The following is a 20,605-nucleotide window of genomic DNA, read 5'->3' on the forward strand; positions in this document are numbered from 1 at the left end:
CTTGGGGCTGGTGTGTGGCTGGATGTTTTCTGATCATTCTGACATTTAATCCACACACTTCGTCCCCCACTTAGAGAATGTAGGGTGAATCACAGAAGGAAAGTGACTTGCCCAAGGTGACCCAGCTATTCAATTAGACTCAATGGAATCTAAGCTGCCAGGCTGCAGATGTCTGGTTCTGGGGTTCAAGGGCCACACTCCTGGTCTTGGTCCTGGCCCTGCAGACAGGTCCCTAAACACTGTGCTAATGGGTGGGGCCGCAGTTCACCTTCAGTTCCTGCCAGAAGGCTAGATTCACAGTCACAGGGGCTGCGTAGTTCTCAGAGACCCCTCAAGCAGCAGTCTTTGCCTGAGGACCTCCCTTGGTTCCTGCCCCCTCCCGGCGCTGACTCCGGGCCAGGAGAGGAAAGGCTGTCTCCACCCACCTCTTGCACTCTCCCTTCTCCTTTATAAAGGCCGGAACAGCTGAAGGGTGGCAACTTCTCCTGCAGCCGGGAGCAGCCTGCCTGCCTCCCCCGCTGCCTCCCTGAGGGCTTCCCTCCGGCCGCCAGCGCCCATCTTTCTCCAGAGGGATATTTTGCGCACACACACATACACACACGCGCAAAAGGGAAAGGAGGAAAAAAAAAGCCCACCCTCTAGCTTCGTTGCAACAAGAAAGCCGGAGCAGCCGCAGCTCGAAACCCGCAGAGGACGCCCAGAGTGGCGAGCGAGTGGGTAGATAGACAGACTGACCCGAGCCGCGTCCACCTGTCGGCCCAGACCAACCCAGCGCGCAGTGGGCGCGCCGCGCTCTCGGAGTAGCCGTGCCCGCCGCTTGGGCCCTGCGCCAGGGCGCACACGCTCCCGCCCCGCCACCCGGCCCGGGCGGGAGTTTGCACCTCTCCCTGCCCGGGTGTTCGGGCCGCCGCTGCAAAGCCAACTTTGGAAAAAGTTTTTTTTTTTTGAGACTTGGGCTTGGAGGTCCCCAGCTCTGCGCTTTCTGATCTGGGGGTCCGTTCCAGAAAATGTTGCAAAAAAGCTAAGCCAGCAGGCAGAGGAACACGCCTTTAGCGGGCGAGTGAAGACGAACCATCGGCTGCCGTGTTCCTTTTCCTCTCTGAGGTTGGAGTCCCCTGCGCGCCCCCACACGGCTAGACGCCTTGGCTGGTTCGCGACGCAGCCCCCAGACCGTGGATGCTCGCGTGGGCTCGGGATCCGCCCAGGTAGCGGCTTTGGACCCAGGTCCCTTGTCCAGGTCCTCCCCAGCCCCCCAGCGACGGAGCCGGGGCCGGGGGCGGCGGCGCCCAGGGGCCATGCGGGTGAGCCGCGGCGGCGGCTGCAGCGGCCTGAGCGCCTGATCGCGGGGGACCCGAGCGGAGCCCACCCTCCTCCCCAGCCCCCCACCCTGGCCGCGGGGGCGGCGCGCTCCGTCTACGCGTCCGGGGCCCCGCGGGGCCGGGCCCGGAGTCGGCATGAATCGCTGCTGGGCGCTCTTCCTTCCTCTCTGCTGCTACCTGCGTCTGGTCAGCGCTGAGGTGAGTTGCGACGGCGGCTGGGGCTGGATCCTTCCCTGGTTGCCCCAGCCCCCACGCCTGGCCGCCCCCTCCTCTCCCTGCAGTGAACTTTGGAGCCTTGCAGCGCGTGAGTCAGGCGCCGGGCACTGGTGGCCCCAAGGGCTGGGAGGCCAGGTCCGGGGTGCTGGGCTCCTGGGGAGGAGGCAGCGGTGGGTTTCTTTCCAGTGGACCAATCTAGATCCCTAAAGCTTTTAGCGTCCTAGAAGGTGTGTGCTGCCCTGCCTCCTGCCTCAGGAGCTAGAGATCTTAAGCTTCCCGGTTAAGGGGGAAAGGTGAGGTGATATCTAGGGTGTCTAAAGCATCGAGACCTCCTGTGTCCACCTCAGAACCAGCCTGGGCTTTGGTTCTGCCCAGGACCCGGCCTGCCCTAGAAGTGTGCTGTGCGCCTTCGAACTCAGGGTATCCAGAGATCTTAGGCGAGGGTTTTGGTCCCACCCTAGCTTCTGCACTGGTCTAGAGTGGGCACCTTGGGGTCATGCTGGACGATCCAAAAGCACCTTGTATCTTGGCGCAAGGGGCCCAGAGAAAGAGAGAGACACTAGAGAGACAGGCAGACAGACAGACGGTAGGTTCAGACGCTTGGAGTAGAGACAGGACTGGAGGTGGGGCGCGGGGGGGTGGGGGGGTTGGTCTGAAGGAATCTAGCCCCCGGGGCGGTGTGTGTCTGAGGCCCAGCAGTACCTGCGCCGGCACCCTACGAGAGGAAGCACCTCTCTTCCCCGCAAGCAGGGTGCGGAGCGCACGCCTGCAGAAGCCTAGCTGCAAGGGCGGTCGGGTATGGAAACGTCTGCGGGAACGATCAGGTCGGATCAGTGCCCCTACCCCTCCCAGCCTCACGTAGCAGTGAGTTGGCAAGTCTACCGGGAATCCAGGTGGGAAGGGGGCGGGGCAGGAGGAGGCGCGAGCCGGAGCGAGGCTAGGGCCAGGAGAGCGGATTGCCCGAGTCCTGTCCCGCCTTCTCCTGCGGAGGTCTAGACTCTACACCTAGTCGACTGCTCGCCGGGCCAGCCGGATCGCCTGAGGCCAAGCGTAGGAGACAGGAGGCGGCAGGGAAGGGGTTAAGGCGGAGGGCTCCGAGGCCGCAGCCCGACCTTGGGCCGCAGCCAGAGCAGGTTGTTTTGACCACGAAGGAGCCGTCGCCGTCTCCTTTTGTTCTTGGGGCTCCTCGAGGGCCGCCGGCCGCCCGCCCTGGGGGCCCCGCCCTTCCGCGGCTGCCCCCCGTGGCCGGAGCCCGAAAGAGAGCAAGCTGGGCTTGGCCGGGCCGCTGCAGGCCGCTCGCGGTACCCCCTCCCCTCCTCGTTAGCAGCCCCCCGGGCCGCGGCCAGCTGTTGGGGAGGGGGACGCCAGGAGGCCCCAGCTGCCGCCTCGCCGCGGGGACCTGGAGGCTGGCCCGGTGCCAGGGCGTCCTGAGAACCGCGGCACCCCGCGGCTGCTCTCTGCAGCCCACCCCGCCCGGCCCCCGACTCGCTCACTCACCCCACGCATGCACACTCCTGGCCGGAGGCGATGCTCCGCTCCCGCGGGCGGGCGCGCAGAGCGACGGGCACGCACTAAGGCGGCCAGGTCGCGCGCCCGCCGCCACGCCCGTGCACACGCGGGACACACGCGCACGCGGCCCGAGTACACGTGCGCTCACACACCCACGCACGCACACAGGCACGCACAGTCCCTCTGTACACTCAGCGCCAGGTGCCCGCCCCCACGCAACAGGTGGGCCCTCAGTGCGCCCTGGCACTCCACCGCCTCTGTAGCCACCCCATTTCCTTCCTGGGGGTTCTGAGAAGGGAGGGACAACCCCAGATCCTGATCTGGACTCCACAGCACGCATTTTGGCCTGTTTAGAGTAGCTTAGCAACCCCTCAAATTTTACCCCTCTATAATGGCTTTTCAACCACCCCACGTGGTGTGATGTTGGTGTGACCCTGGAGACCCTGGAGTGCAGGATAGCCATGCAACGAGTAGCCATTTGATCATCAAGACAGAGGGACGCCACCTACCTGCTGAGTGTGTCACCCACAACCTCCCTTACTTGGTTAATCCTGGTAGGAGTATGGAGCCCTGCTTATGGGCACTGCTGGATATGTAACATCTGGATGAGGTTTCTCTTACCATTCCAGCTTCCTCCAGCAGCACTCCAGCCAGTTGCATGAGCATTTACATTTAGGGTTGAGGCTGCTGCTCAGAAATTCAGCCTTGTCCCTTCATGGACTACTGGAACCCTAATTACACTGTGTTTTGCAATTGTTCAAGGTTTTCCCGATAAGCTTGGGGGTATTAGACTGAAATCATGGGGACATGTCCCCGTGAAGACCAGCCCAGGCAAGCTCCAAATAACCAGTGTAGGGAGACACAAGGAGGACTGGCCTCTCTGGGTGACCCTGTAGTTGGCTGTATTTTACATGGAAGCTTTAAGCATTGGGAACAGGCTGGTAGGATTGAGGCAGTACTGGAGGAGAATCTGAACAGGCTGCCGAGGCCCGTCTCCATCAGCTGAGCTGGCTTCCCAGAAGGTGACTGTCATGTGACTATTTGTCTGCCTCAGCACCCTTCTGCCGGGAAGGAGTAGAGGGCCCTCCCCCCAATAGTTACCAAGCACCACGTCTCCTTCTGGCTTGCTAATGTCCACGGGTGGAGGGAGGGGTCCCACTTGGCTGGAATCCCCCTGCCCAGATGTGTGAAAGTCAAGGTGAGAGATTCTGGAGGCCCTAATGCAAGAGCCAGGAAGTGTGTGTGTGTGTGTGTAGGAGTTAACTCGAGGTGTTTGCCTGGTGTTCGAGATGCCCTCCCTCTTTCTGATGTCCATTTTGTGATTATGTTTTCTTCTAGGGTCTCATGTGGTTTCAAAGACACAGGGATGGGCTTGAACCCTTGTCCTTCCTGCCCACTGCCTCTAGAGGTATAGGTGTGCACAACCCTGCCTGACTATGACAGCTTTTTAAGTTTTGGTTTATTTACCTGTTTAGTACCTGCTTTCTTCCGTGAACTCCAAACAGCAGGGAGATTTTTGGCCTGGTTCCCTGGTGTTAGTGTGGTGCTTATAGCCTGAATAATCACCAAGAAGTACGAAAAGAATGTGATGGTGGGTGGGCCCAGGCCAGCAGTGCCTTATTTGTTTGTTTGTTTGTTTGTTTAGACAGTTTTTCTGGGCAGACTTGGCTGTCTTGGGACTCACTTTTTAGACTAGGCTGGCCTCGAACTCTGAGATCGTCCTGCCTCTGTCTCCCGAGTGCTAGGATTAAAGGTGTGTGTCATCACCACTGGGCTCTGAGGTACTTCATTAACAGCATATGGCCCCGAAGAACCCCGCCCCCGCCCCGCCCCCTGAGAATATACTCTTCTATCTTGGGACCTGGACTGTCAGCGGGGAGGAAAGGAGGTGGGAAGATACAGAAAGAGAAGCAGGCTGGGCCTCAGTTTCTCTTACCTAAAATATGGAACAGATTGGACTCGGTTAGTGTTATGCATAATAAGGGAGTTGGGTCCTCTTGAGTGGAGGTGAGGACAGGATTGCAGTGGGCCACGGGGTGGCCCATCCCATGGACAGGGCCTTCTCTTCCAGCTTCGATGTGTTTCTCTTGCTGGGCTGCAGAAGAGGGGGAGGCTGAGCAAGAGAAAGGACGCCGCCTGTGTTGTGCCCAGAGAGGGCTTCTCCATAGAGCTTGTCTTTGCCATCTCATCTAAATAAGGCCCGAGACGCAAGCAGTCAAGCAGGCAGGCCCTAGGAGGCTTCGTCAGCTTCTGCCTCTGCCAGCCATAGACAACGCCCGGGTGCTGGGCAGAGAGCCCGTCTCTCTCATTGCAGAGGCAGCAGGCTGTGGGACTGTGAAGAGTCAGTCTCTCTCTCTCTCTCTCTCTCTCTCTCTCTCTCTCTCTCTCTCTCTCTCTCTCTCTCTGTGTGTGTGTGTGTGTGTGTGTGTGTGCCCAGGTGGAGGGTGGAGTTCAAGCCCTTTTGATCTGGCAGCCTGGCTGGGAGCAGGTAACTCACCTGGCCTCCCTCTTGCTCATGCCTCCTGCAGCTGGCTCTGGGGGTGGGGCAGGGAGGAGGCTGTTTCTCTGGGCTGCCAGGCTGGCTTGACCCCACCTGCTTCCATCCCACACCCGCCAGAGATCTGGGGCAGCTTCTTCAGGTTGTCAGGTTTCCTGTTCTGTGTGTGGGGGTAATCTATGAATGGGTGCCCACCTTGAGGCTTCCAGAACCTGTGGCAGAAAAAAAAAACAAACCAGATTTCAGCAGCCCCATATTGGGGGCCAGAGGGAGGACTGTTACACCCAGACACATGGACTCTGTTTACAAACAGGTGCTTCTGAGAGTCTCTCCGGAGCACTGCATCCTGGAGTGGACCTCTGGCTGTTAACACCCCCGGGACCCGGAAGAGACCCAGCAGCCCACAGGGCACCTGGTGGTGTCAGTGTGGGGCTAGGTGTCATTTCCTGTGGCCCTGCGTGGGGGATCGTGCAAAGTCACACCCAAGGGGGACAGCAGCTCTCCACCCACCTGTCACCATCCTTGGAAATGTTCAGAGCATCTGGTCCAGGACGCTGTCATTTGCTGTCCTCGTAGGAAACACATGAAAAAATTGCTCAGCTGGTGAAGTGCCTTTTCTTTTTCTTTCTTTCTTTTTCTTTTCTTTTCTTTTTTTTTTTTTTTTTTTGGTTTTTCCAAGACAGGGTTTCTCTGTGTAGCCCTGGCTGTCCTGGAACTCACTTTGTAGACCAGGCTGGCCTCAAACTCAGAAATCCGCCTGCTGGTGAAGTGCCTTTTATTTGGGACTGCTCTGCTGGGCACTGTTACAGGATCCTCATGACCAGCTGGGGTTAACCCCATTTAAAGGACAAATAAGAATCCCTTTGTGTCCCTTTTAGTGGTGCTGGGGACCGAACCCAGGACTTCACCCTTGCTAGGCAGTAGCTCTGCCTCTGAGCTACACCCTCAAGTCTTTTCTTTCCTTTGTTTTTATCTTATAATGGGGCACTGCTAAATTTCCCAGGCTGGCCTTGAACTTAAATCCTTCTGCCCCATCCTTCCAAGTAGCTGGGATTAAATGTCTGTGCTATTATGTCCGGCTGAAAGTAAGGTATTTATGGTAGGGTTCATTCTGAGCACCCTGGTTCTCCCCACACAGGGAGCCCTGGCTTTTTGTCTGTTGTGGGTCTCTCACTTCTGACTCTGGGAGTATTTGGGACCAGTGATACTGTAGCCTGTGTGACATCCTATGTTCTGTGGGATGGTGAATAGCACCTCTGCCTCCACCCGCGGTGCCAGCAGCCTGTCCCTAGACTTGACAACTAAAAATGTCTTCAGATGGTGTCAGTGTACCCTGAGAGTGCCATCAATGTAATTGAGACTTGCTGTAAAACAAGATGGGGCAGAGAAGCCACAGGGGTCTCAAATGATGCTGGGACTAATGATATCAGGACAGAGAGGAGGCATGCTTGAACTGTCCCCGGAGAGGGCCAGGAGAGGTTAGGTCTGTTACGGCTTGGAAGGGGTCCACTCTGCCACTGGCTAGTCATCTAGCCTTGTGTCCGTGTATTAATTTCTCTAAGGCTCCGTTTTTCCATCTGGAAGATGGGACTAATGATAATGTTGGCAGAAGGGATCATACCTGAGCGAGCCTGCAGAGCAAGAGGCAGCCCTTCACATATTTTACCAATATTTATTGAGCACCAGCTGAGTGTTTTTCCCACCTCTACAGTCTCTACCTGGGGTCTTTCCCCACTCAGCCTCTGGGGGTAAGTGGGCTGAGGATTGGGGTGTCTGCTAGGTCTGTCCTGGGCTCAGTATGTTCTACTTTACTGGCAGCTCCAGCTATCCCTCCACATACACTTCTCATCCCTTGGGGCAAGCAAGCCACCTTACACAGCCTGGCTCTGGTGATCTTCGGTCAACCTCAGGCAGAATTAGAATGGAGTTAAATGTTTTCTAACTCAATTCGTAGATAAGAGGTCAGACCAGAGAGAGGCAGTGGCCAGCTAGAGGTCACACAGCAGAGGGTAGCGGTGTGAGGCATGGAATCTAAATCTCTTGAATACCATTCTAAGTTGGATAAAACTCGGGGCGAGTGGCCTTCTTTCTCCAGCCCAGCTTCTGGCCATCTGTCCTGCATATCTCTGCCCAACCGTGAAGCTGCCATAGACACTATAGACACCAAGTGCCTGCCCTGCTCCCTAGCCTGTCCGTCAAACCTCTGACATCCCTAGGATACCAAGCAGGTTTATAAACTCCATGACTGAACAAAGTAACCTTGGTGCTGAGTGAGGTCTCGGGAGCCAGATTTCAAGGCGTCCCCCTCAGCCCCCAGCCTGTCTCTTCTAGTTCCTAGGTTGGCTTGGGGGAACAGAGGTGGGCATGACTGAACCGCTACAGAGTTTTTCCTAAACATTAGACAAATGTCCGAAGTGTTTTGTCTCGTTTTGGTTTTTTTGGTGACACTGAGGTGCCCGGCTAGCCTGGAACCTCTGGACTCAGAAGAGCTCCCTGCTCTGCACGGTGGTTCACGTTTTTAATCTCAGCACGCGGTAGTAGAGGGAGTCAGATCCTTGAGTTCAAGGCTTTCCTGGTCTGTATCAAGTTCCAGGCCAGCCAGCCAGGGCAACGTAAGACCATGTCTCAAAAAAAGCAAAACCAAACTGTCTTAGATTCTTCTGTTGCTGTGATAAAACACCATGGCCAAAAGCAACTTATGGAGGGAAGGTTCTATTTTAATTTACAGTTCTACACCATGGGCCATCATCAGTGAGGGAAGGCAGGACAGGAACCTGGAAGCAGGAACTGAAGTACAGGCCATGAGGGAGAGTTACTTATTTGTTTGCTTCTCACGGTGTGACAGCCTGTTTTCTTATAGCTCCCGGGTCCACCAGCCCAGGAATGGTACCACCCCTGGTGATCTGGGTCTTCTCACATTAGTCAGTCAGTCAGTCAGTCAGTCAATCAATGAATCAAGAAAATATACCCCAGGCTTGCACACAGACCAATCTGATGGAGGCATTTTCTTTTTTTTCTTTTTTTTTTTTTTAGTTTTTTCGAGACAGGGTTTCTCTGTATAGCCCTGGCTGTCCTGGAACTCATGCTATAGACCAGGCTGGCCTTGAACTCAGAAATCCGCCTGCCTCTGCCTCCCGAGTGCTGGGATTAAAGGCGCGCGCCACCACGCCCGGCGAGGCATTTTCTTAGTTGAGATTCCCTCTTCACAATTGACTCTAACTTGGATCAGGTTGACCTAAAACCAGGCCAACCCACAAACAAAAGACCTTCCTGCCTCAGCCTCTAGAATAGCTCGGGACTACAAGCGGGCTCCTGGGCGCCATGCACCTGGCTCTCAACAATTGTCTGAGACATGTAGTAGCTTTTGAGGCAATCCCTCCCTGCCAGCAGCTGGCCAGGGCAGGAGTCTCTATTCCACCTCAGTACCCCAGTACCCCAGTCCCCCAAACACACACACACACACACCTGTGCTCAGTAACTCAAAGCTCCAGTCCCAGCTAGTTCTGTGAACGTAGGTTTGGCTTCTTCCCCCTCTCAGTCCTAGGAAACTGAGGCACAGGGTGGTTTAGTCCTCTCAGAGCTTCTCTCAGGCTGCATGGTCTTGTCACAAGCCGTGTGTATGTGTGTGTGTGTGTGTATGTGTGTGTGTGGCATGGTATGATATCTTGCAACTTTCCTTTGCCCCTTACTGCTAGGACATTTCCCAGTCCCCTCTGCCCTCACCTTTCCCTTGGGGATCTTGGCACCCGGCCCTTGAGACTCCTGTGACTGTGGGGATATTCCAGCTGTATGCGTGTGATTGTGGGACCTGCGGTTTCCCTGGAGGAAGCTGGCTCGTAGTGGGGCCTGTTAAGGTTCTAACTAAGTTTCAAGTGTTTGGTGACAGGCCAGAGGGGCTCTAAAAATAGTTTGGTTGGGCACGGGGCATGGGTGAGCTCTCAGGCTTGCCGGTTGGGCCTGAGGATTCCCCGACTTCCTTTCTGGCAGGTTCTGTCAGTAGCACTGGGATACATGGCCTTCTGAGACCACACAGCTCAGCAAGCATTTTAAAGCACCTTTCGGGCTGGGGGCTGGAGTCCACACTTCACTGTCATTGTGTGAAGCCTCTGCTCACACTGGTTTGGGGGCCCTGGACAAAGGATGTTGTTACCTGTTTGAGTCTCTGCCTTTTTTTTTTTTTTTCTTAATCTGTGATGTGGCAATAATTAGGTCAGTGTGTGTGTATGCTCGCCCTTGCGCTCGCGCACGCCCCTGTGAATAAATTGTAGCTACCAGGTGTGGAGGGAACTGTAGAGAGAATTGAGATTGTTGGAATTTCTCCAGGCCCTGTGATCTTACGGGGGAGACAAATGTAGACAAGCCAGTGGAGCCGGGCACACGCCGGGATACCATGGAGGGCTAGGGTTGAGTGTCCCAGCATGCTCTGAGCTATTCAGGCCCTGGGTCCTCAGTGCTCCTGGTTCAGCCTTGGATCTCGCCTGTCCAACCCTTACTTAGGCTTACTATTTGTTGGGGATGGCGGGGGATGGGGGTGGCTTGTAGGAACTTCGTGCAAGAGAAAGCACGTGGTTGGTAAGAGAGCCACGGTGAACCTTCGCCCCAGTTCACGCAGTTCCTGGTGTCTGACCGACAGGGGGATCCCATTCCTGAGGAACTGTATGAAATGCTGAGCGACCACTCCATCCGCTCCTTTGATGATCTTCAGCGCCTGCTGCTGCACAGAGACTCCGTAGGTAAATCGGACCCTCCTCCAGAACCTCGGCCTCTACCGATCCGTAGCACATCCTAGTGGCCACACCTACTACCCAGGGCAGGGCAGAGTAGGCAGACTGGTTGGTACCTGGGATGTGGGGTGGGGCAGAAACAGCACCCACATGTGGCTCTAGTTTGGTGCGCAGGGTGGGGTTCCTGGAGCACACTGGGCAGGGACAGAGTACTGAGGACATACACTGAGTTACCTACCCAGGTGTAGACACAGTTTAAGAGGGTAGGGAGCTATCTCCCTGCCCCTCTGGCCCAGAGCCTGGTCTCTAAGGTCTCCTGGGGACACCTAGCTTGGATCAGCTGGCAGCCCTACCCATGCCCAAGAGTGCGCTGGGCAAATGGGCACGTGCTTGGTGGCATACACGTGGCGGGGCCGGCAGGCTGGGTTGGGAATGTATTTATAAATGCTGTCTTCAGAGCAAATTCCATTCTATTCTAACCTCTGGCCTGGTCCCTGGAGCCCTGTTCAGCACCCCCCACATACACCCGCAGGCCCTTGTCCCTCTGGGGTCCTGTCTCTTTGTCACTTTGTAACCCTTGCCCAGACGCTATCTACGGGGGAACAGCATTTCCTGCCTTTGTTTCCTCTCTCCGTTGGGCCCCTGGCTTCTTCTCAAAAGCATTCCCGGGCCCTTTCAATACCGCCAGGGCTGGGGGTGGTAAGGCAGGCAGGAGGGGGCCCCAGCTGGGCCCACCTATTGTTCACCAGGGCCCCCACCCGATGTCTCCCACCCGTGCCCGGCTGGCCAACTCTGGCCACACAATGGGGCAACTTCCAAATTTAGCTTTCTTGCTGTTTCTTTCCAAGGCGCTCTGCCGCCCATTGCAGGCTGCCCCTCCACACCCCTGGTGGGGGTCGGGATCTTGGATGTTCGGGTTTTCAATAGCAGGCCTGTTTCGAGGCAACCCTGTGGCTTATTTTTTCCTAATCAACTTAACCTTTCCACAAAGCACATCTCTCCCCATCTCCTCCCTACCCGGGACATTCCAGAGATGGCAGAGAGAAAGGAAGAGAATAAGGGACAGACAGACAGGCTGACATGGTCAACACCGTGGGGCTGGACAGAAACAGACCAGTCTGTCAGTGGTGATCTGCAGGATTTTCTTCAAACAGGATCCCCTGGATCTGAGAGATGGGGTGGCAGCTGGCAGAAGTCTTTACCTTGGAGGGGACTAGTGGGCTGGGAGAGATCTAGGAACCCCAGGGCACCATAAGGAGATGGCAGAAGCTCATATCCAGCAATTCCTTTGCTGTCCTTCACCACCAAGAGACAAAGGGGGCTGGCTCTCCATCTTCAAGATCAAGTTCAAGGCCTTCTGGTCACCCTAATAGTAGCCAGCCCTGGCCAGTGTCTCGGGGCAGTGTAAGTGTGGCATGGAGATGTCACCAAGGAAGCTGGTAGCACTAAGAGGAAAGGACTTCAGCTTAGAGAAGGGAGCTGTGGCTACTGACAGGAAGAGGCAGAGAAGCCCAGGATGAATGCCAAGGAATGCCAACCTAGTGTGGCTGATGCGGGCCCTCCCACCCCCTTCCCTCTCCACCCTTTTTCTCCAGACCAGTAGGACCATTGTCAAGGCTCCAGAAGGCTGTGTTGGGCTGCTGGGCTGCTGGCCCCAAGGGGATTCTGGGAATTTCCCCATTCAGCACTTCCTATGGGAACGTTTTAGAGGGCACTGAGAACTGGCCTCCAGTGCTCTGGGTCCCTGCTCCACCCTGGAGGCTGAGGAGGGCTCTCTGACAGTAGCAGAGGGGAAGGGTTATTTTTAACTTCATTAACATGAAGTTCTGGCCAAAAATGGGGCTAAAAACACAGAGGGAGGCTGGAGGCTCTCAAAGATATAGTTAGCCCCCCCCCCCCTGCCAGTCCCACTAGCCATAGGGCTGCTCAAGGCTTTGAGAGCCAGGTCGCCTATTCAGAGCCAGGAACCTCAGGTTTAGAGGATGCTAAGGGTGGGACCTTGGTGTAGAGAAGCCATCCTTGACCTGGGCCAGCACAGCACGTCTGACTATGCTTTCCCCTGCAGATGAAGATGGGGCTGAGCTGGACTTGAACATGACCCGAGCACACTCCGGAGTCGAGTTGGAAAGCTCATCTCGAGGGAGGAGGAGCCTAGGTAAAACTGAGGATCCGGTAGCTGTCCGTCACAGGTGGGATCCAGGGAAGAAAAACTAGGGCATACGACCATCCTGGATTGGACACTACCTCCAAAATCCATTCCCCACTGTTTGGGCTCCATGAGGGGTGTAGCTGTCTTTGAGGTTGAGCTACTATGCCCTCTCCCCCCATGTTGTGCTTTTAAAATAGTGGTTTGGTGTTCCTGGCTTTGAAACAGGGTTTTACTCCATAGCCTTGGCTGTGTTAACTAGATTGGTCTGGAATGTAGAGATCCGCCTTGCCTACCTCCGGTTCTATACTCACTACATCTCTGCAGCCTTGGAATAGATGTGGCTAACCCCACTCCACAGGCCTGGAAACCAGGGTGGAGAAACTGGAATGGAAGGACTGAGGTCATAGGGCTTGCTTGTCGAAATGGAAACCAAGGTCTTCTCAGGCGGGGGTGGGGGAGTCCCCTCTGTCCACTACAGGCCCATGACTCCACTTTGGCCTAATGCAGAACCCAGCAGGTTCTACAGATTGCTCCTTAGCAGAGACCAGCCGAGTACATCTGTCAGTCCTAGTGAAGACTTCCAGGGTGAAGCAGGTGGCCACGTACAGTTTCCCGGTCACTGGAGATGTGGCTGGAAGAGCCTCTGGGTCTCCAGGTCTACTTCTCCACCTGTGAGCCATTCCCTGTGGGTGCCTGACCACTTGCTGACCCAATAGCTCTGTTGTTAATCCCATTTCGTCGATTAGGCTCTGAAGGAAAGGGCTACATACGAACAGACTAGTGGGGCTGGAGAGATGGCTTAGAGGATAGGAGCACTGGCTGCTCTTCCAGAGGCCTGGGTTCTGTTTCCATGACAGCACACGACTGTCTGTAACTCCTCTTCCACGTTTCTGACTCCCTTACACATGTAGGCAAAACACCAATGTACTTAAAACATTTCAAGAGAAGTTAAAAAAAAAAAAAAAAAAAGACTATACTAGTCCACCCAGCACGCCTTTAATCCCAGCACTTAGGAGGCAAGCCAGCCTGGTCTACAGAGTAAGTTCCAGGACAGCCAGGGCTACACAGAGAAACCCTGTTTGGAATGAAAAAAAACAAAACAAAAAACAAACAAAAACAATAAAAGACCAATCTAAGCCAGGAAAGTAACAGTGCAGAAAGACACAGGACAATCACACAGCTGTGTGACTGAACCATTGGGAGCTAAGTCCTAAACATTTACAAAGTCACATGATCTAACCTGATCTTGGCTGTGTTTCTTTTTTTTTTTTTTTTTTTTTTTTGGTTTTTCGAGACAGGGTTTCTCTGTATAGCTCTGGCTGTCCTGGAACTCACTTTGTAGACCAGGCTGGCCTCGAACTCAGAAATCCGCCTGCCTCTGCCTCCCAAGTGCTGGGATTAAAGGCGTGGGCCACCACGCCCGGCTCTTGGCTGTGTTTCTTAGGGGTAGATCTCGCTGTCCTTGTTTTCTATTGGGATCAACTGAGGCTCAGGGTAGTTCGTCCACCTACCCAAATTTGGGCCTGTCTGTGGATGGGGGAGGTTCCAAAGAAGTCAGTCTGTTCCTGACAGGCCTCTTCCCTCCAGGGTCCCTGGCAGCAGCAGAGCCTGCCGTAATTGCCGAGTGCAAGACGCGCACAGAGGTGTTCCAGATCTCGCGGAACCTCATCGATCGCACCAACGCCAACTTCCTGGTGTGGCCACCCTGCGTGGAGGTGCAGCGCTGCTCCGGCTGCTGCAATAACCGCAATGTGCAATGCCGGGCCTCGCAGGTGCAGATGCGGCCGGTGCAGGTGCGCAGAATCTGCCCCATCCCGGGTCTGGCCCTGCCCCAGCGTCTGAGCAGCTTCTGTGGGTTGCAGAACTTGGCTGGTTCTTCATGGCTCCTTCCAGAGAGGGATGCTTGGGGGATGCTTCTGGGACGCTTTCTCCAAGATGTCTCAAACCGTAGTCACTGAAAAAGTTAGATGAAGCCCAGGATGTGACTTGGTTGAGCTGCTAAGTAATGGACCAATGTCACCTGCTCTACAGGGACACAGTGCCCCTGTCTTTAAGCTGCCCAGGTCCCCTCAATTCTTCATCATACTCAAGGGCTCCTACATTTTGGGACTTCATCGGTTTCTTTGGCAAGCTTTGTGCAAGCTTAGCAAAGGTGGCACAGAGTGTCCACTATAGGAATCAGGGGCCCCATTGGCAAATGGTCCAGCTCTATGGCTAGCTCGGTCCTTTTTGGAGAGATGCTATTCTGAAGCAGTGACCCAGAGGCCCAGGAGGCGCAGCTGTCTTCTAACTCAGGTAGACAGGTCTCTGTACGCTGACTCAGCCTCCCTACTTCAGCTTCCCCTGGGCACATAGCACAAAGCTCAAAACCAGCCCACCCAGTGCACTGGCTGTGTGGCCATGCTGTCTTTCTCTGCCCTCTGCCTGTGGCCTCTGCCCAGTCTCCCGCCTGTCTTCCATTCATGACCTGTCTCCGTGACCCAGAGTACAAATGACACGCCATGCTTCCCCACCCACTGCCATGGTATCTTCTGTCCCCAGCTTTAGGGATGGACACCTGACAGCTGCCTCTCCCCCCTTGCAGCTTCTCTTCTAGATAAGGCCTCTCGAACTTCCTATCAGATAACTATCTCCCTGTTCTGCTCTGGTCCCTGGCCTTGGCCGGTGCTCCAGGAATGGCGACCCACAGGACTCAGGCTCCACCCGGAAATGCCTTTCTCCCACTCTGGGGGGTCAGGGAGGCGGGGGTTGCTACAGCAAAGCCAGAGGCCAGGTCAGCTAGGTTGAAGGGCTTGTTTTGATGGGAAAGCAGAGGGAAAGGCCTGACTATTGTTTTGGTTCAGAGCTGTCACTCTGCAGACGAGTCTGGGTTTTGGCTTTCGAGGAAAGAATCCAGCACAGGACACTTGCCAGGCGCGTGAGGCCGCTCCTGCACTGATGTCTTCTACAGGGAAGTTTTGCTCATTCTTGTCCTCCAGGTGAGAAAGATCGAGATCGTGCGAAAGAAGCCCATCTTCAAGAAGGCCACAGTGACCTTGGAGGACCACCTCGCCTGCAAGTGTGAGACAGTAGTGACCCCTCGGCCTGTGACTCGAAGTCCTGGGACATCCAGGGAACAGCGAGGTAAGCTGCCTTCCCAGGGGCTGCTCCATGTGGTTCAGCCCAAGCCTCTTTCCCTTATAACAGCTGGGAAAAGGACGGGTCTCTAAATAGGGGTCAGGAGGCTAGGGAGAGCGCTCAGCAGATAGAGTGTTTGCTGAGCACACATGCAGACCTGAGTCTGAAACCCCAGCATCCATATAAAAACCAAGGCATGATAGCTGTGCCTGTCACCCTGGTACTGAGAAGGTGGAGATGGGAGAATCCCAGGGGACCAGTCTAGCTGTTGGTTAGCTCCGGGTTAAGTAAGAGTCCCTGTCTCAGAAAACAAGAAGGAAGAGCAATAGAGGAAGACTTGATGTCAACCTCTGACTTCACACACACACACACACACACACACAGAGAGAGAGAGAGAGAGAGAGAGAGAGATCTAAACATATACCACACAGAAAAGACTTAAATGGAGAGCAAATACATTATTTCTGGTTAAATTTATTTGAGACTTTTGATCTCACTGAGAACAATCTAAATTCTTCTTGGCCCTAAATGAGGTTGCAGTGCCTGGCCTCCCTACCAACCAGCCCCCTTCACTCACAACATCTCCTGGAGATACACAAGTAAAGGCTGAGCATCCATATAGCTGGGATGCGGAGAGTGGGTCTGACGTCCACGCATCCACCAGAGGAATGTATGTCTGATTCTGCAAGGGTCAGGCAGTTCAGTTTGAGTTGGAAACGTCTCAGAGGCTCCTTTCTCTGTGTAGCGGAAGTACCCGAAGTCTAAAGATGCTCAGATTTCAGGTCACATAGTCCAACCTCAGCCTGGCAGTCTGGCTAACTTATTTATTTTTATTTTATGTGCATTGGTGTCTGTGTGAGGGTGTCAGCTCTTGGAGTTGTAGACAAATGGGAGCTGCCCAAATGTGGGTGCTGGGAATTGAACTTGGGTCCTCTGGAAGAGCAGCCAGTGCTCTTCACCCTCTGAGCCATCTTTCCAGCCCCCACGCAGGAAGAACTCTTTAAGTGTTAGAACCGGAAAGTTAAGAATATTGCGGGACTGGCCTCCAGGTTCATCTCTAGTAGAGCATGGGACAGTGCTGGTGTTTTGGAATTCTTAGGCTCAAATCTGTGTCATTTGTGAGTTGTGTGAATTGGATCAGGCTTAGCTCAGTCCAGCCTCCTGCACATGCCTTTTGGGGCAAAAAGCTCTCTGGGGGGGGGTGTTTCCATGCCCCCGCTGGGTGTCATCCCCCCAGAGAATCTCGGCTCCCCCAGATCTCTACCCTGCAAGGAAAACTTTGTTCATCTCAGACTGGCTCTCTTGAGGTAGCCTCCCTTCCATGCAAATGCAGTTTTCCTTGCAGGGAAAGGAAGGGAGGCTACCTCAAGAGAGCCAGTTTGAGATGAACAGACAGGTACCAACCTCACCAGCTGGAGGCCAGGGACTCTCCAGTGGCTCCCAGGAAGTGCCGGCCCCTGCCTGCCTGACCTGGCTTCTCAGAACCCAGGAGGAAGAGAAGTTAGAGTCAGTCTGGTCCAGGGTTCCCAGGAACTGCCAGTGCAGCCAAGTGCTGGCAGTATGAAGCACAGATGGATCGTGGGGTTTCAAACACAGCTCTCTGCCTCAGTTTCCCCCAACACTGTAGGATGAATAAGACCAACCATGGAAATAAAGGAGTGTGTAGTGGCGCCAGGGGCATTGCAGGTGCTCACTGGGGTTCCTGCTTGCTTTATGCGCTGTCTCAACTGTAGGAGGTCGCTGCTGCTTTTCAGAGTGGTTAAGTGCCTTGCCCCATGGCACACAGTACCAAGAAGAGCCCAGGTTTGGATCTGGGCTGACTCCTTGACTAAGTTGCCGGCCCAGCCCTCCATTCTGCTTCTCTGAGTGCCCAGGAATTTGAACAACAGGCACAGCTCCAAAGAAAGTCTGGTGGCCTCCTCATCTTGTGGCAAGAGGAGCCAGAGCTTGGCGGTATAGGTCTCAGTAGGAGAGATGGGAGGCAGAGGGTCACAGGGTGACAAACCATCACTCATGGTGTATTGTGGCTGACATTCACCCTGCAGTTGTGTGCAAGAACCAGGCTCCTTGGAGAGCTTACTAGATTTTTCTGCTGTCTGGCTGTGGCTGGAGGCGGCAGCTACACTGGTTCAAGACCCAGTCCCCACATGACCTCTCCAGGCATGTAGTGAGACGGTGCTTGAAGCACAAAGGAGAGCTGGGCCAGTCCTCTGAAGATGGGTGGGTACCCAGAGCCAACAGGACTTCCTGTTGGGTAGAGGGATCCAGGGCCAGGCCACCTTCAGGGAGTGGGAAAATCCATCTCTGAGTAGAGATGAGGACTTGAGGGGGGGGGAACAGGCACATAAACAGTTTCCTGGGTCCGGCACTGCTTGGCCAGCATGCTGCCTTATAATCCATTCTCCTTCCCATGAGGTGGACTGTCCACCTGCTTCACTCCCAGAGAGAGAGAGAGAGGAAGGCATAGAAAGACTCAGCCACATCCCCAGAGCTGGTGAGCTGTAGGGATTAGCTTTGACCTGGTGAAGTCTGTCCTCTCCCTCAGCTGTCCCCAAGGCTCCCTCCCAGCAGGCATCGAGGTACAAGGAAAACACTCCATTGCCATCAGATGCTGACAAACACTTCTTCTTCTTTACGAGCAGCCAAGACGCCTCAAGCTCGGGTGACCATTCGGACGGTGCGAATCCGCCGGCCCCCCAAAGGCAAGCACCGAAAGTTTAAGCACACCCATGACAAGGCGGCCCTGAAGGAGACCCTCGGAGCCTAGGGGCGTCGGCAAGAGTGTGGGCAGGTGAGGAGCCAACCAGAAAAAACAAGCCTCAGCTACTCCCTGGCTTTCAGCTACTCCCTGGCTGTGACTTAGACGGCCCCCCCGAGAGAGCCAGCAGAGGTGTTTGCTCCTGCCTAACTGAGCCTCAACCTCTCTGAAACAGGGTGCCTGTCTCACTCAAATTTCCCATAGCTCCGCCGTCCCAGCCTTGGGACCTGCTGGAAATCAGCATGGTGGCAGGAGCCCTAGCCCCTTGCCTTGGTATGGGGGCCAGGGGAACCCTTGAGCCACCTCTGACCCTGTATCCTTCTTCTCTGCCCACAGGGTTATTTAATATGGTATTTGCTGTATTGCCCCCATGGGGTCCTTGGAGTGATAATGTTGTTCCCCTCGTCCGTCTGTCTCGATGCCTGATTCGGACGGCCAATGGTGCTTCCCTCACCCCGCGTGCCCGGCCACCTCCACCAGCAGTGATCCCTCAGCCTGCCCTGCAGCTCCAGATGCAAAGGACTCCACTCCAGCCTGCTGGCTTCTCTTGACCACAAGAACCTGGGACAAGTGTGCAGGAGCCTTGCGGAGGACTGTGGACTGTGGACTGGCCCCAGAGCCTGGCACTTAGCCCGAGGACCTCTGCATGTTCTGCCTGGTTCCTGGACCACTGGCCAGCCAGTAGGGAACACGTTCAGGCAGGCTAGGGTCCCTTGCAGTCCTGTGGCGGGGAGCACAGACTGGAGGAACTCTGATGGCACCCAGATCTGCCACACACTCATCTCTCCCTGTCCCCTCATCCTACAGTGGCTTTTCATTTTATAAGACATGAACTCCTCTGGGCAGGTGGCCACACGCCTTCTCTGATGGATTAGAGATGCAGTGTGCCTGTGACCTGGGCCTCTTTCCACTTCCCCTACGTTCACTTCCGGTTCATTTCTCTACCTCCACTCTGTGTCTTCTTCCTCATGTGCCCTTCAGTCTGCTCCTCCACGGGGTGCTGGGATCCCGATTGAGGCCCTGAATGCCCATCATTCCTCCCTAGGGCAGGAGACCTGTCTGTTATATTCCACTCCAGCCAAGCAGGGTGAACAAGGTTGTAATGGGATGCATATCGCACATGATGCACTGCGTGTGGAGATTGCTGTTCACACCCTAAATATGGCCAACTTGCATATTATGACGTTCTGGCCAATGTAGGTCAAACCTCTGAGGAAGGGAACCTTGTTTAATTCATACTAAGGCCCTTTGTGGAGTGGCTGTGTGTGCCCTGGCCCAGCCTGAAGCGCAGAATGAGCCCATGGTACTGGGGAAGCAACCTTGTTGTCTGTCCATTGCCTCCACTTCCTGGGTCTCAGCTGTGCCCTTCCTGACAGGTGTGGGACACTAGGAGACCTCCAAGGGAGGAGCAGCCCTCGATGCACAGGTGTCCCTCTGATCTTTTGCGGTTCTACCTGATGGCTCCTTCCAGGAAGCTAGCCAGTAGATTGGAAGTGGGGGAGAGAGAGCCCTCGGGAGGATGGATTGACGTGGCCCGCCTCCCTTCCCACACTTTCCCGTCCCCGTTCCTTCCGCTTCCTTCAGTTTGTAAAGTTGGTGATTATATTTTTGGGGGCTTTCTTTTTATTTTTTAAATGTAAAGTTTATTTATATTCCGTATTTAAAGTTGTAAAAAAAAAAAAGCCACAAAACAAAACCACGTGAATCTGTGTGTGTTGGCATCGGGTGTGACAGTTAACCTTTCCACATTGGCAGGATGCATCGACAGCTTGCTACGTGTTCTTTTCACTCGGGGAGGCTAAGTGCCATCGGGCATCCTCATGTCTGCGTGCGCATGCGTATGTGCACACAGACATACACACATGCTAGTGCGTATTGGGCCTGGCTCCAGGGGCAAGCCTCAAGTGTTGATCCTGGCCCCATAGCAGAACCTAACACCCTGGCTTCTGAGCCTGCTCCTGTGGAGAGATGTGGGTTTCTGTTAAGCAAGGGTCCCCAGGGGAATGTGTAGTCTCAGCGGTGTCTGTGGGGGGGGGACTGGAGGAGGCCCCAGGACTGTGGGGTTCATCAAAAAGGGCCGACCAAGTGAGTCTTCTGGAAATCTACTATGTGACTTTAGACGGGTCACGGCTCAATCTGTTTGTAGATAAGGCAGGAAGTGAATGGGATTGGTGGCTGCCACAGTTGGGCCCTGGGGTCCTGTGTCTTGTTACTCTGTTCTTTGGTGCTGGAGAGGGACCCAGCAGCATGTGCTAAGCAAGCATGCACACGGCACAGAGCAATACTCCAACCTTACTATTGCCTCTGCTCATAGAA

At 55.0% G+C, this 20,605-nt stretch overlaps 1 protein-coding gene across 3 annotated transcripts; it reads left to right on the plus strand.

Annotated features, from left to right (window-relative positions):
* Positions 1-465: 465 nt before the first annotated feature.
* Positions 466-19,992, plus strand: Pdgfb (platelet derived growth factor subunit B). 3 transcript variants are annotated; one of them, XM_021183695.3, is made up of 7 exons: positions 466-1,517; positions 10,175-10,274; positions 12,331-12,420; positions 14,002-14,207; positions 15,393-15,537; positions 18,174-18,322; positions 18,626-19,992. In XM_021183695.3, the coding sequence occupies exons 1-6, from the start codon at positions 1,455-1,457 to the stop codon at positions 18,296-18,298; spliced, it is 729 nt and encodes a 242-aa protein (XP_021039354.1). In that variant the 5' UTR covers positions 466-1,454; the 3' UTR covers positions 18,299-18,322; positions 18,626-19,992. The 3 variants fall into 3 exon arrangements, with proteins under 3 accessions (XP_021039354.1, XP_085687524.1, XP_029325895.1); XM_085831398.1 differs by lacking the exon at positions 466-1,517 and adding an exon at positions 2,483-2,585 and having other exon boundaries at positions 18,626-19,991; XM_029470035.2 differs by lacking the exon at positions 466-1,517 and adding an exon at positions 2,657-4,066 and having other exon boundaries at positions 18,626-19,991.
* Positions 19,993-20,605: the final 613 nt, after the last annotated feature.

This window comes from Mus caroli, unplaced genomic scaffold (assembly GCF_978045245.1).
Source record: "Mus caroli unplaced genomic scaffold, Mus_caroli_1 scaffold_16, whole genome shotgun sequence".
In the NCBI taxonomy this organism is placed as follows: Eukaryota; Metazoa; Chordata; class Mammalia; order Rodentia; family Muridae; genus Mus; species Mus caroli.

Bases quoted from the DNA above. Each gene is read 5' to 3' on its own strand.
- Pdgfb (XM_021183695.3), top strand. From the start codon at position 1,455: ATGAATCGCTGCTGGGCGCTCTTCCTTCCTCTCTGCTGCTACCTGCGT. The intron at 1,518-10,174 runs GTGAGTTGCGAC...TCTGACCGACAG, and splicing joins TGCGTCTGGTCAGCGCTGAG to GGGGATCCCATTCCTGAGGA. The intron at 10,275-12,330 runs GTAAATCGGACC...TTTCCCCTGCAG, and splicing joins GCTGCACAGAGACTCCGTAG to ATGAAGATGGGGCTGAGCTG.